Source organism: Chiloscyllium plagiosum, unplaced genomic scaffold, assembly GCF_037043375.1.
Source record: "Chiloscyllium plagiosum isolate Xiang-an unplaced genomic scaffold, Cpla_swu_hap1 HiC_scaffold_20, whole genome shotgun sequence".
NCBI lineage: Eukaryota > Metazoa > Chordata > Chondrichthyes > Orectolobiformes > Hemiscylliidae > Chiloscyllium > Chiloscyllium plagiosum.
The window spans coordinates 42,186,449-42,201,515 of NW_028270158.1; the positions used below are offsets into that span (position 1 = coordinate 42,186,449).

The 15,067-nt window shown below is 43.0% G+C and overlaps 1 protein-coding gene across 1 annotated transcript in view; it reads left to right on the forward strand.

Annotated features, from left to right (window-relative positions):
* Positions 1-14,058, forward strand: part of coro7 (coronin 7) — a 172,634-nt gene extending 158,576 nt beyond the window's left edge. Inside the window, exons 18-28 of the mRNA XM_043711484.2 lie at positions 1,021-1,107; positions 3,594-3,736; positions 4,084-4,188; positions 4,653-4,738; positions 5,331-5,472; positions 6,322-6,411; positions 7,257-7,373; positions 7,834-7,969; positions 10,886-10,977; positions 12,093-12,179; positions 13,437-14,058. Of these exons, the coding sequence (XP_043567419.2) occupies positions 1,021-1,107; positions 3,594-3,736; positions 4,084-4,188; positions 4,653-4,738; positions 5,331-5,472; positions 6,322-6,411; positions 7,257-7,373; positions 7,834-7,969; positions 10,886-10,977; positions 12,093-12,179; positions 13,437-13,445 (1,094 nt within the window). The 3' untranslated portion in view covers positions 13,446-14,058. The remainder of the gene's footprint in view (positions 1-1,020; positions 1,108-3,593; positions 3,737-4,083; positions 4,189-4,652; positions 4,739-5,330; positions 5,473-6,321; positions 6,412-7,256; positions 7,374-7,833; positions 7,970-10,885; positions 10,978-12,092; positions 12,180-13,436) is intronic.
* Positions 14,059-15,067: the final 1,009 nt, after the last annotated feature.

Here is a 15,067-nt window from a genome sequence, read left to right on the forward strand (position 1 = left end):
TCCACTGAGAAAAGAAGAAAAATAATTGCAGGGACATGGTGAAAGACTAAAGAAATGGGACTAACTGGATTGCTCCTCAAAAACGTCAATGTCAGCTTGATGGACTGAATTCCATGTTTCTTTGAGAACTGATTTTGTTCTGATATGTACAGTAACAAGGGAAATGGTTGTCTGTACTAATCTGAGCTCAATTCTTGATAGTTTCTATACTAGCCTTCACATGCAATCCCCCATCACTAACAGTTAGCTTGTGAGCAGGCTGATGGGTCAGTTAATCCATGAAAGTCATCTCTCAAAGGTTGTTTCCACTGGCAGGAGGATTTGTCACCAGTTTTTAAAAAAAGCAAATTGGTAAACAGTATAAAAGGAGTGAGTCCTTCCTCATGTATCACTTGTCTGTAAAATGAAATGTTTCAAGTGTACAATTCTTAACTTAAAGCCCAACTAGCTCAATTGGTTGACCTTCAGGCTTTTAGTCTGAGAGTCCAGGGTTCAAGCCCCTGGACAAGGACCCTTGTGGCAGTGGCATTGTCCCTATCTCTGGGCTCAAGTCCAGGATCAAGTTCCACTTGCCCTGGAGATGTGTCAAACATGTCAAAACAGATTATTTAAAATAACTGCACCTCTAAACTCAACCACAATCCATTGTGAACAAATGTCTCTTTATATCTGCTCAAGTGAGACTCCAGTTAGTACTCTTGACTTCCAGATAATTAAACACAATTGTATACAAATAACTAGAAACTGAACCTAAGCTACAAGATGAAGAAAATCTTTTGTTATGCAGTGAGTAGGTTATAATCTGGAATGCATTGCCTGTACTGTTGATGGAACCAGAATTAGTAGTGACTTTCAACAGAGAATTGGATAAGTATTTTAAAAGGAACAGCTTGCAGGGCTACATGAAATAAATGAATAGCTGTAGCAATGAGCTGATGCAGGCATAGTGGCCTTCAGTGCTGTATAATTCTGGAAAACTGAAATGCTTCTGACATTATGTATATTGACTATTGATTTCAGCTGGTGAAGATGCAAAGATCCGACTCTGGAGAATTCCAACTGGAGGACTCTCAGAAATTCTTTCTGACCCTGAGCAAACCCTTTCTGGTGAGACAGTACAGAAAAATGTACTTTTGCCCTCTCAAAAATAGGATGTGAAGTAAAGTTAGTAAATTTATTTCACTAGTAGACTAAGGGAAGTGATAAAGTTGCCTGATGAAGAAAGAGCTAGACAACAAACAAAGGAAAACTGGACAAGGTTATATTAACGTAGTCAGGTCGAGTCCTTGATGTTGGACGTCATGACACAGATTTCTATTGGGTTTAAGTTCACTGAGTTTTTACAAAGGACCATGTAAAAAGGTATATGTATATGGCAGTCAGAATATTGAATGGGTGGAGAACATAAATGTTGAACCCAGTGGCAGGTAACTTACTGAAGTAAACTGCTTTCAATCTAGTATTGGAGATGCTTTATGCAGTAAGGCATGTGATCACTGCCTTACTTTTGTAACCATAGTGATATCATCCCCTGGAAGGGTTTTGCTCAATCTGAAATTCAGTTTCACTTGACCTGTTTGGTGCCATATTTGGTTTTATATTGAAAGCAATTATTATCACCTTTCACTGCAGTGATGCCATCTATAACCAAATAGTTATGATGGATCCCAAATTGATTGTCATTAGGAGATACTGTACCATTACAGCCTTTTCATTCATTTAGCTAATGATTGCAAAGAGGCTGAACGGATTGTAATTATGCAGATGAGAATTCCTCTGTTTCTTTTTCCAGTAAATGTGGTGGTCACTCTTGTTGATACTGTCATGAACTGATCGATTTGCAGTAGGCAGATTAGTGAGGATGAGGTAAAGAATGCTTTCCTCTTTTGTTGGCTCCCTCACCACCTGCTGTAGACCCAGTTTAGCAACAATGTCCTTCAGAACTCAACCACCTCAGTAGGTAGTGGTTCTGCCAAGCCATTCTCAGTGATGAATTTTGAAGTCCCTATCTCGAGTATGTTTTGTGCCCCTGCCAACCTCTGCACGTAGTCCAGGTGGCATTCAATATGAGAAGGCAGTATGTGTTAGCAAGAGGTTTCGTTGCCCATGTTTAACCTAATCACATGAAATTCCATGGGGTCCAGAGTTGATGTTGAGGACTCCAAGGCCCACTCACTTCTGACTGTCTATCATTGTGCTGCCATCTCTGCTGGGTCTGTTATGTATATCCACGGATGGTTATGGTATTTTTTGGGACATTGTGTGTAACATATGATTCCATGAGTATCACAGTATCAGGCCATTGCTTGACCAATCCCAGAGACAGCTCTCGTAATTTACACTCTAGCCCCCAGAGGTTGGTTATTACCAATATCAGTGGAATTAGCATTGCTTAATCCCCTGGTATCAAAATCCTGAGATGATCATTGACCAGAAACTGAACTGGACCAGTCATATAAATGCTGCAGCTAGTCTAGATCAGAGATTTGGAATCCTGCAGTGAGTAACTCACAACCTGACTCCCCAGTGCTTGCCCACCTTCTAGAGGTACAAGCTAGGAAAGTGATGGATAATATTCCCATTTGCTTAAATGTGTGCAGCTCCAAAAACACACTCTAGAAGCTTGACACTATCCAGTGTAAAGTAGCCTGTTTGATTGGCATCGCATCCTCTTTCACCACTGATGCTCAGTAGCAGTAGTGCATGCCATCTAGAAAATGCACTGTAGAAATCCATTGAGGCTCCTTGGACAGACCCTTCGAAACCTATGATCACTACCATCTGGAAGGACAGAGTCAGCAGATACATCAGAACATGACCAATTGCAATTTCCCATCTAAGCCACTCGCCATCCTGAATTGGAAATATATTGCCATTCCTTCTGTGTCATTGGATTACAATTCTGGAACTCCTTCCCTAACAGCATGATGTGGACTGCAGTGGTTCAACATAGCAGCTCACCATCACCACATTGAAGGCAATAAGGAATGAACAACAATTTCTGGCTTAGCCAGCAATATCCAAATCCCATGGCTAAATGGTTAAAAACTCACTAACTTTCTTCAACAGTGCTACAAAATCTGTAACCTAGAAGGGTAATGGTAAAAATATGCAGGAGTACCACCATCTGCAAATTTCTCGTCAAGTCTCTCACCACTATGAATCGCTGTTCCTTAACTAGGTCAAAATCCTGAAACTTCCTAACTGTGGGTGTTCCTACATGGTATGGACTGCAGTGCTTTAACAAGGTGGTGAGAAGATGGTTGTGAGCTGCCACCTTGAACTTCTGCAGTCCACATAGGTCGACCCACAATGTCCTTAGAGAGGGAATTCCAGGATTTTAACCCAGTGATAGTGAAGGAACGCTGATTTTTTCCACGTTAGGATGGGGAGTGGCTTGGAGGAGAACTTGCAGATGGTGTTCCCATGTATCTACTGTCCTTGTCCTTCTAGTTGGAAGTGGTCATGGGTTTGGAATGTGCTGTCTAAATATCTTTGCTGCGTGGTTTATGAATTATAATGTTTTAACAACAGGGGTAATTTGGAACTCTACCAATTAATTTTGCTAAGTGTCTGTTCCTCTTCTCTGCCAGGTCATACAGAGAAAATCTATTCCATCAAATTCCACCCACTGGCATCTGATATCTTGGCTTCATCCTCATATGATATGACTCTGAGGATCTGGAACATCAGTTCAGGAAAAGAAGAGATCATACTGAGGGGACATACAGAGCAGGTACACTAAACTTAAAACTTTGGGAAGCAAGGCGAAGTACTAAAGAACTTTTTCCTTTGTAGTTGCAGAGGTGAGATTGGTTTTTGGAGTGGCCTGGTCTGAAGTTGATAAAAATACTTCAGTGTGTTGTTGGGTCACAAAGAATCATTGCCCCCAGTATTTGGCCTTGTAGTTTCAGTGGAATTTTCTGCACATTTTGTCCAGGCTTTTTTTTTTATTGTCTACCATGTTCTTTCTCTTAGGCTCTTTTTATTTTTCTTCTGCCCATTTCTTATCTATTGTGTATTTGGTCTTCCTGTCGTGTTTTCTCTCTTACACTTTTTAAAAGTTTATTTGTTTCTATCCAGATCTTTAGCCTGTCCTGGAGTCCCGATGGGCAGCAACTGGCAACAGTCAGCAAAGATGGCAAAGTTCGACTGTATGATCCTCGGCATTCAGTAAACCCTGTGCAGGTAATGACCATTTTCTCTGACATCGTCCAAACTCACCATGTCTGTTTTTCAATTTAAATGTTGGGTTATTTTTCTCTTCCCCTTCGGCACGGTGGCACAGTGGTTAGCACTGCTGCCTCACAGCACCAGAGACCCGGGTTCAACTCCCGCCTCAGGCGACTGACTGTGTGGAGTTTGCACGTTCTCCCAGTGTCTGCGTGGGTTTCCTCCGGGTGCTCCGGTTTCCTCCCACAGTCCAAAGATGTGCAGGTCAAGTGAACTGGCCATGCTAAATTGCCCGTAGTGTTAGGTAAGGGGTAAATGTAGGGGTATGGGTGGTTTGCGGGTCGGCGGGTCGGTGTGGACTTGTTGGACCGAAGGGCCTGTTTCCACACTGTAAGTAATCTAATCTAATCTAAATGCTTTTACATGGAATTACCTGATAGCTGTGATGATGCTGATTACACTTTTTGTTTCATTTGCAGGAAGGACCAGGACCTGCAGGCAGTCGGGGGGCACGGATATTGTGGGTAAGCGACGGACGATATCTGCTGATATCTGGCTTTGACAGGTAAGCAAGAAATAATAAAAAGGCACCTTGGGGTTGGGCAATTACAAATGGGACTTGGATTAAAGTAAAGAAAGAGCTTGCATTTCTGTATTTCCTTTCACAACTTTGTAGCATCCCAAAGTGCTTTACAAAAAATTAGATGTTTTTGAAAGGGTTTCAATGTAGACACAGTGCAGCCGACAAGTGGATACCAAACTCTTCCACACAATTTTTTTTTAATCAAACTACTCAGATGCTATTACATACCTCTGGAACAGGTGGCATTTGAATCTGGGCCTCTGTAGGGAGACTATCACTAACAATAAGACCATTCCCACACATAGCAACGTGATAATCATGAGGTAATGACTAATATTCTTGTGATGATAGTTGAGGGACAAATATTAGACAGAAGTCCGGAAGGAATTCCCCTGTTCTTTTTCAAAATAGGGCCTTGGGATCTTTCATGTTTACCTTAGAGGGCAAGTGAAAGTGCATTGCTCACTCCGTACAACCCCCCTGACTATCCAGATTATGCCCTTAAGTCTCAGGAATGTTCTTGAACCTTCACCCTCTGAGGATTCAACGTGACAGATGTTTTTTTGTGTTGCAGCCGCAGTCAGCGACTGATCAGCCTCCATGATGTTGGGTCCTTGGCATTGGGACCAATAGCAACTACTGACATCAGTGCAGCACCATCCACACTCATTCCTTTCTATGATGACGACACCAACATTGTCTATCTCACAGGCAAGGTCAGTATTCTGCACAAGCCTGCCATTGTAGCTGATTGTCTATGCCTAATCACCATGGCTGTGTTAGGTAACTTACTACCAAAAAGGTAAGTTGCTATGTGACTTAGTTTGCTCGGTGACTATGTAGCTTGATAGTGCTTGTGGTTTGCTAGTGAATTGCTAGCTCACTAGCTGGGATGTTAGGAGCCAGGTTTCTGGGTGACTGATTGGGTTGCTAGGTGACTGGATCAGATTGCTGAGAGACCAGTTGCTGGGCAACTGACTTAGTTGCAGGGTAACAAGTTGGATTGCTAGATGCCTAGGTTTCTGGTGACAGGTATTGTTAAGTGTTAGGATATCAGGTCAGGCAGTATCTGAGGAGCAGGAAAATCCTGATGAAGGGCTTTTGCCCGAAACATCGATTTTCGTGCTCCTCGGATGCTGCCTGACCTGCAGTGCTTTTCTAATCTCCAGAATGTGGGCGGCACGGTGGCACAGTGGTTAGCACTGCTGCCTCACAGCGCCAGAGACCCGGGTTCAATTCCCGCCTCAGGCGACTGACTGTGTGGAGTTTGCACGTTCTCCCCGTGTCTGCGTGGGTTTCCTCCGGGTGCTCCGGTTTCCTCCCACATCACAAAGATGTGCAGGGTCAGGTGAATTGGCCATACTAAATTGCCCGTAGTGCTAGGTAAGGGGTAAATGTAGGGGTATGGGTGGGTTTCGCTTCGGCGGGTCGGTGTGGACTTGTTGGGCCGAAGGGCCTGTTTCCACGCTGTAATCTAATCTAAAAAAAAGAATCTGCAGTACTCGCGGCCAGTGTCAGGATATGTTGTCACTTCTTTTGACACTAATGATGCTGCTTTCTGACAGGGTGATACGAGGGTCCATATCTATGAGATTCAGACTGAAGCACCATATTTCCTGCAGTGCAGTGATTTCAATTCCACTGAACCACACAAGGTAAGATTGAAGTTTTCTATCACTATCAATTAAATGTCCTATCCTCTTCTGGGGTATTAGACATAATCATTTTGGGCCATGAGTAAATAAGAAGAAAAACTGTGTGAAGAGTGGTGAGGAAAGGTGATTTCCTTTGTTGATGTGACAGTTTGCGGAACATGGAGGGACTCAGAACTAAACTGAAAGTGAGGTTGCTGTCTGCATCTTTCCTATAGTCTAGTCATTTTGTTTGGTTTTTAGATGTTCGTGTACTCACTCTTGGCTAACCCATCTACATTTTCTGAAATTAAATGTGGAATTTGAGGATGGGAGTTTAACTTTTCTTTTTCTGTGTAGTCTACTCGCTGGTGCAGGATTAACCAATCAAACTCTTGCACCTGCACTTGGGTGAGTATCCAGTGTACTGGGGTAGTGACAAGGAGAGGCAGCTGTGTACTGGAGAGCAAGACCCCTTACTTACACCTAAATCTTGACTATAACACTGGTGTCACATAAATACCTGAGGTAAGACTGATTAATTTGATGTCTTCCCAAGTATAATACTGGCAGTTTTTGAATGTTTTAAGATGAGAGGAATGGGGCATAAGAAGTGGGGGTGAAATCTTGCAGATTGGGTGGGCACAAGGAAAGGATTGGAAATGGTGGAAGGATGAATATAATGAGGAAAAGTGGGAAGAAGAGGATAGGATGGGAAAACAGAGAGAATGGGATGGGATTACCAGTTGATTTGCAGAAGACTGCTACGAAGAAAAATGGAATTTGTTTGTTTTCTCACTTAGACAAGCCACACAATGCACTGTTACCTTGCGTAAGTTAAGTTCTTATCTTTATTTGATCCATTCTAGGGACTCTGCTTTCTACCAAAGACTGAATGCAATGTGAGGGAAGTGGAGATTGCACGAGCCTTGCGTCTGGGGCACAATTCCTTAGAGTCCATTATTTTTACCGTTCCACGAGTTAAGGTGAGAAGTTCAGCATTGTCTTAAAAATATGGGAGCTTTGGGCTGTGTGGACTGACAGTCTGGCAAAGAGCTAAGTAAGTCAGATTCTCTATAGTTCATTTATTTGGTGCAAGAGAACTTATCCACCAGAACTGACTGGTTTTAGAGATGAAATGTTTCTCTTTGTTAGACTCCAATATGGACATAGTAAGCGGCTTTCTCAGTCTGATGTGAGAATTAGACTGGCTCCAGCATGTTACATGCTACTGTGATTATTATACCTACTCCTATCTAATCCATTTTGGTGTGAGAGATGAATATACTCTAACCCGTTTTGGTGTGGGACCTGTTCCAGTGTATCCAGTCTGGTGTGATGCTGGACTCTGAGCAGTGTCTGTTAGTTTCAATCTCTGAAATTTTGTTACCAATTTATTTTTCCTTGCAGCTATTGTTCATGTTCCTTTCTCTATTTGCATTATAGAAAGAGTTTTTCCAGGATGACATTTTCCCTGATACCACAATGTGGTGGCGACCGGTGCTGTCAGCTTCTGCCTGGCTGGCTGGTTCCAATGGACAGCACAAGAAGATGAGCTTGAAGCTTGAAGACATGATCCCAGGTTCCTGTGATATATACATATATATAAAATGTATAAAAATAGGCAGGAGTACATAATAAAATCAAATACTGTGAATGCTGGAAACCTGAAGTAAAAACACAAAGTGCTGAAGAAACTCTGCATCTACCATCTATGGACAGAGAAATAAAGTTAACATTTTGAATCCAGTATGACTTCAGAACTGAAGACTGGTTACAGGGATAGGCTGGGAGGCTGGAGGTGGTGATGAGGCTGGGTGTGTTAGGATGAGGACAGAAGGAATCTGCAATGGTATATATTTATGTTCAGTGAGTGGCAAAACCTTGGCAGATGGAGTTTAATGTAGGGAAGTGTGAGGTTGTGCAAATGAAAATGCAGACGACTATTTATTTGGAGAAAAGACTCCCAAAAAAAGGAAACCGGGATCTGGGTGTTCTCATGCATGAAACACAAAATTAGCATTTAGATGCAGCAAATAATTAAGAAGGAAATGGAAGTTTGGCCTTTATTGCACAGGGTTTTTGAATTTAAAAATAGAAAAGTCTTGTTTCAACTATACAGACTTTTGGTGAGACCAAAACTAAACATGGTACTCAAGGTAAGGCCTTGATGCTGAGTTTCTCCAGCGCTTATTGTTTTTATTTCAGGTTTCTTGCATTCACAGTATTTAAGAAAGGATATACTAGCTTTGGGGGCAATTCAAAAGAGATTCACAAGGCTGATTCCTGAGATGAAGGCGTTGACTTGTCAAGAATAGTAATGCTAAACAATTAAGAAGAATGAAGGGTGATCTTATTGAAACATACAAAGTTCTGAGAGGAAACAAAAACAGAAATTAGTGAAGAAACTTAGCAGGTCTGGTGGAAAAAGCAGAGTTAATGTTTTAGGTTCTAGGAGGACTTGATTGGGTAGATGTTGAGAAGATGTTTCCACTTGTGGGAAATTTTAAACTAGGCCATATAATTAGGCATAATGCAGACATTCATTTAAACTGAAATGCATAGCATCATAGAATTCCTACAGTGTGGAAACAGGCCATTCAGAGAGTTGACACCAACCTTTTGAAGAGCATCCCACCCAGATCCCTGGTTCTGTGTGGCAGCAGTGCTAACCACTGAGCCACCATGCTGCCCCATAAGAATTTTTTTCTCTCTTGTAGTGAATGTCTTGAATTCTGTACCTTGAGAGTTGATCACTGAAAGTACTTAATGAAGAGTTGGATAGATTTTTCTATTATCAGGGAGTTGAGGGCTGAGAGGAGCTAGCTTGAAAAATGAGTTGAACCTCTGGCAGATCAGCCATAATCTTATTAAATGACTGGGCAGGCTTGAGGGACCAAATGGCCTACACCTGCTCCTACTACTTATGTTCTTACGGGTCAGTGCTGTGTCATGGGTAAAAAGGAACGAACATCAGTGCAGGAGAAAGTCAGTGACCTTCTGTGTTCCACAAGGGTAAGTGCCACCATCTTATCTCTGCTATCTTTCACTCACAAGGCCACCTCTCACTCTAACAGTATCACTGCACACACACATCTTATCAAAGCTCATGGATTACAGTTCTCACTCTTGCATGCTTCCACCTCACCCTCCCAAACTACAAACCATTCCTGCTCTCTGCACTTCTCACTTGCTCAATGGGGAACCTCACTATTAGCTGCTTTTCCATGCATTTCCACAATATTCAATCCCTCCCTTTGTGTCATTGCTGGAAAAGGTCCACACTGATGCCTCCGCAGTCCTTTAACTGACATGATTGCAATTACCAGACTGGTTATGGCCAACCCTCTGGACTAAAATTGAATGAACTTTTAACTGACTCTGACAGTGATTGAATTCATCCATGAAGGACTGCTCCCCTTTGACTTTTACACATGGCCATTTGCTTGATGCACATGCAGTGTAAGCTGCTGATATACGCTGGAGGTGTAACATAGAGGTAACACAGTTCAACCCTTTTCGCTTTAGCACTCCTTACTGTGACAAGCTGTCTCCCCTCTTCCTCCAGGCTAAAAAGTAATGCAAGCCACAGAGGCTATTAATCTGCAACTGAGCACAAAGTGAGTAAGCACGAAGCAATCAAGCTAAGAGCTTATAAGATAGATAATGTTTACGTGCATAAGATGCATGTGTGTCCCTGCTTGCAAAGTGTTGCAGAAGCATGCAATTCCTAGGTGTCCCTGTGCTCCAAAGTAAAGTCCTGAAAGGCTGACTTGATGTGAGAGTTGGACTGAAAGTGGGCATAATGATGTGGTGAGGTTGTTGGTTTGTCATTGCCAACTTAGGTGGATGAAGAGTGGAGGAGGATGATGACCGTGAAGCATGCAGGGATGTTATGGTGAAGACAGCTGGATAAAGCCTAGCACACGGACTCAGCAAGCTGCAGTCGCGGGTACCCACACTGAATTACAAGTCGGAATTTGCACCCTTTCGTTTTCAGGGAAAGAATGGAGAGTTGGAAGTGGTATAGAAATGAGGCGAGTGGGGTTTTAATGAAATAGCAAGATTCTGAAGTTGCTGCTTTAGCCCAAGAAGATAATCAGAATTTTTTTTCTATATGTCAAGTTACTGATTTTTTTTTTCCCAGTTATATAACCTTTCCCCACCCACTCCCACTACTTCAGTTGTATAACACAACACTTTCTACTCCTTCCTCACTCTGTCTGTGGGCATATGTACACATGTATACCCAGCATAATTAAACACACTTATGTACTTAGGACCACTTAACTTCACTCCCTGCACATACAGTAATGCCATTTTTATATCATGTGTTACAAGGAACCCCCCCCACCTCCCCAGGCCTAATCTCTCTGCTAATTATAGAATGCTGTGTTATTGTACCATCTCATAATGTAAGGTACATTACAGACCTATCTCTCCTTCCTGTGAATTTTGGTGGTTGCAGAATGATATTAATGGTGTCTCTGTCCTGTAGTGAGTGAAGCCCCTAAAGAGGTCACAATCAGAAAATACAAGCCCTCAGCATTCTACCTAGAAGAAAAAACAGATGAGGAGAGAAAGGAAGAGGTAATTTATAATTATATAATTATACCTGTACTGAAATGTTCCTTCCTCTCATTTTCTTTCCAACATAGTCTGTCAATCTCCATTTCACTCAGCTTGTCTCTTTCTCTATTTCTATCTCTGACTCATTAAGTTTTTTTCCTGTCTTCTTTTTCACTGTCAGTCCCTGTCATTCAGACTTTCCTTTTCTGTTACTGTCACCTAAGTGAGCCATGTACACTCAATAACTGCATTGCTTGCTTTCTCTCTCTCTCTCTCTCTCTCTCTCTCTCTCTCACCCCACTTTCTCATCTCTATCACCACGCTCTAATCCTCTAATTCTGCCCTTTTGAGCATCAGTAAGCTAAATCATTGCAACATTGCTGGCTATGCCTTAAGCTATTTAGATACTATTTTCTGGAATTCTGTCTCTAAATTGCACTTTCTTCCTTTAAAATATTCCTTAAAATCTATTATCTGACTTTGCAGCTTCATGTTAAGCTCTGTTTGACAATAATTCTATGAAGCACATTGTGATGTTACAAAAACAAATTATTGTTATTACCCTTTTTTTAAAGGGACAATTATCTATGTCCTGTGACCTGTTCCCACTTTAATAGACTAACCTGCAGTCACCCTCCCTGTTTCTTTCGTGTTTCACTGGACAATGGTTTATTCAGTGGTTCGACCACCCTGGATAAATGGTCATGGTGAGATTCACCACAAAATGTAGTAAAAATCTGGAACTCATTTTACCACAGGCCTGTGGATGCTGAAGAGTTAATTGAAATTTTCAACACTGAAATAGTTTGATTTTTGATAAGTAAAGAAAGATAGAGCAGTTCAGTGGAGTTGTGCATAGATAGTGATGAGATAGTTGAATGACACAAAAGTTTGCAGAGCTGAATGCTGACCTTCTCTTCTTGGGTAATTAAACCCAATGTTAGTAACAGTAGTGGGAATCAGTGGGATGAGTGTTGCAATTTCCTCTTTTATATTTATTAGCTTTCAAAAGGAAAGGATTAATAAAACCTTCCAAGATCTAAGGGTCCATCCTCTTTTCCGGAGAAGTGACAGACCTGGTCTCTGTTGAGTGGGTGATAGTGTGAACAATGTCTCACTCTCTTTACTCCTTCTAGCTGCTCAGTGCCATGGTGGCAAAGCTTGGGAACTTGGATGATCCCCTGCCTCAGGACTCGTTTGAAGGAGTGGATGAAGATGAATGGGTAAGTGTTGTCAACTCTGCTCAGTTGCTACTAAACTGATAGGCAAAGTGGATTGGATTTTCTGTATTCTTTACTAGTTAGGGTGCATAGGTTTGTGCTTGAGTGGACATTCTTGCATTCCTCCTTGTGAGGATGAAGGTTTCCATTGACCATGTACAGGAGAAAGTGAGGACTGCAGATGCTGGAGGTCAGAGCTGAAAAATGTGTTGCTTGAAAAGCGCAGCAGGTCAGGCAGCATCAAAGGAGCAGGAGAATCGACGTTTCGGGCATAAGCCCTTCAGCAGGCTAAGGTAAAAGGTAGGGAGGAGGGACTTGGGGGAGGGGCGTTGGGAATGCGATAGGTGGAAGGAGGTTAAGGTGAGGGTGATAGGCCAGAGAGGGGGTGGGAGCGGAGAGGTCAGGAAGAAGATTGCAGGTCAAGAAGGCAGTGCTGAGTCTGAGGGTTGGGACTGAGGTAAGGTAGGGGGGAGGGGAAATGAGGAAACTGGAGAAATCTGCATTCATCCCTTGTGGTTGGAGGGTTCCTAGGCGGAAGATGAGGCGCTCTTCCTCCAGGCATCATGTTGCTATGGTCTGGCGATGGAGGAGGCCAAGGACCTGCATGTCCTTGGCGGACTGGGAGGGGGAGTTAAATTGTTCAGCCATGGGGCAGTTGGGTTGGTTTGTGCAGGTGTCCCAGAGGTGTTCTCTGAAACATTCCGCAAGTAGGCGGCCTGTCTCCCCAATGTATAGGAGGCCACATCGGGTGCAGCGGATGCAGTAAATGATGTGGAGGTGCAGGTGAATTTGTGACGGATATGGAAGGATCCCTTGGGGCCTTGGAGGGAAATGACGGCGGAGGTGTGGGCGCAAGTTTTGCATTTCTTGCAGTTGCAGGGGAAGGTACCGGAGTGGAGGTTGGGTTGGTGGGGGGTGTGGACCTGACGAGGGAGTCGCGGAGGGAGTGGTCTTTCTGGAATGCTGATAGGGGAGGGGAGGGAAATATATCTTTGACCATGTACAGGAAACTCTGGGTTCACTGACAGTAACTTTACATTTCCCAGCTGATCCATGATCCTCTGGGCTCCTTGGCTGAGATCTTTTGGTATTGAATAGTGTATCAAGATTGTAGTTTGCGTGTGAGAGCAATACAGCTTATCTCAACAAGGGAGATCAAGTGTCATTATCATCTTCAGTCTTGACAATATAAAATGGCATACTGATGGCTTTTCAGCACTGTGGCTTAGAAGCTAACCAATTTCTTTCCTGCTGTTTCAGGATGACTAGATTTCAACTAAAGACATCTCTACAGTACTTCATCTCCTGATGGACATCCTATTGGTGGAGCCACAGCTTCCTGCGTCATTAAATGTCATTAATCATAAGCCTGCTAATGAGCAAGAGAGTGTCTCTATTACCCCTCTCACTTTCAATTTGTCTCTCTCACTCATAACATTTCTCCCTCATTAATTATTTGCGATACATTTCCCTTACTCACTTTCGTTCATCTTTCACTCATTTACAGCATCTCCCTCATTCACTCTCACCATGACTACCTTGCCTGTTTGCAGCACGTTTCCCTCGCCCAATTGCAGAGCATCTCACTCACGTATTCAGAGCATATCTCCCTCGCTCACATATAAAACATGTCTCCCTCCCTCACTCACTCTCAGATTAAATCCAGCATCACTCACTGTGTGTCTTTCTCTCTTTAAGTCTTGCCCACTCTTGGCTCATACTCAATGAATACGAGGTACAAGAGAAGCATCAGTGAGTTGCATTTGTCAGCACCCCTCACTGGCATTCCTTTCTCAATTTTCACATACGCAACCACATTTCCTCCATGCACCCCTGCCACAATCCCCCCCGCCCCCTCCCCCCCCCCCCCCCTCCTCCCCCCCCCCCCCCTCCCCCCCCCCCCTCCTCCCCCCCCCCCCTCTCCTCCCCCCCCCCTCCCCCCCCCCCCCCCCTCCTCCCCCCCCCCCCCCCACACACAAACACACACACACACACTCTCCCTTTCCTTCAATGCCCCTTTCATGCAGAGTTATGCCATGGGTCAGTATTCTGCATTGTTGCCAGTTTCATCCCTGTTCATAAACGTGCATTTATTAAAAAAAAATTCAGCTGAAGAGTAAGAGTTTTGTTTTCCTTTTGCTGTTCAGGAGGATTGTGCACAGGAGTGGTGGGCACTAGTTAATAAACTTTAAAAAAAACTAATTATCACTTTGTGGAGATGGCTGACACTCCTGTGACTGATCTAGAGGTGACCCTGTGACCTAATCACAATGACTTATTACTGGTCTGGGCAATGACCTTGACCCACTCACAATGACCCCTGACTGATTTGGGCATGTGTGAACTAGTTACAATGATGCTCCTGATCTATACGGGCAGTGACTCTCTGACCTCTCACATTGACCCTTCCATTGGTCTGGACACTGTTACCCAATCACATTCTCTGTTGAGTTCCCTGGAATGGCAGTTTCTGATCTTACCCAACAAATTAATGTAGGTCGCTACACCAGTGTTACCATAGTATGATTGGTCAAAGGTTATTGAAGAAGATATTAGAAAGATATATTACGCTTAACAGAAAATCTAGCCAATAAATCTTGTGTCACATCATCAAAATCATCATTCTGACAAATATGATCAATAACCAGTGTCATGTCTGACAGGATATTACATCGGAAATTTCAAATATTCAAAACCATGTTTGGTATGCAAGTAAATAGGATGTTATTGAAGTTGTCATCTGAAGCAAGCTAAAGCCTTTCAATTTCCTCCTGGTCAATGTATTGTAAATAGCCCTTTTTAATTTTTTTTATTGGAAAGTAGGCATCGCTGGCAAGGTCAGTATTTATTGCCTATCCTTGACTTCCCTTGAGATGGTAATGGGGAGTCAA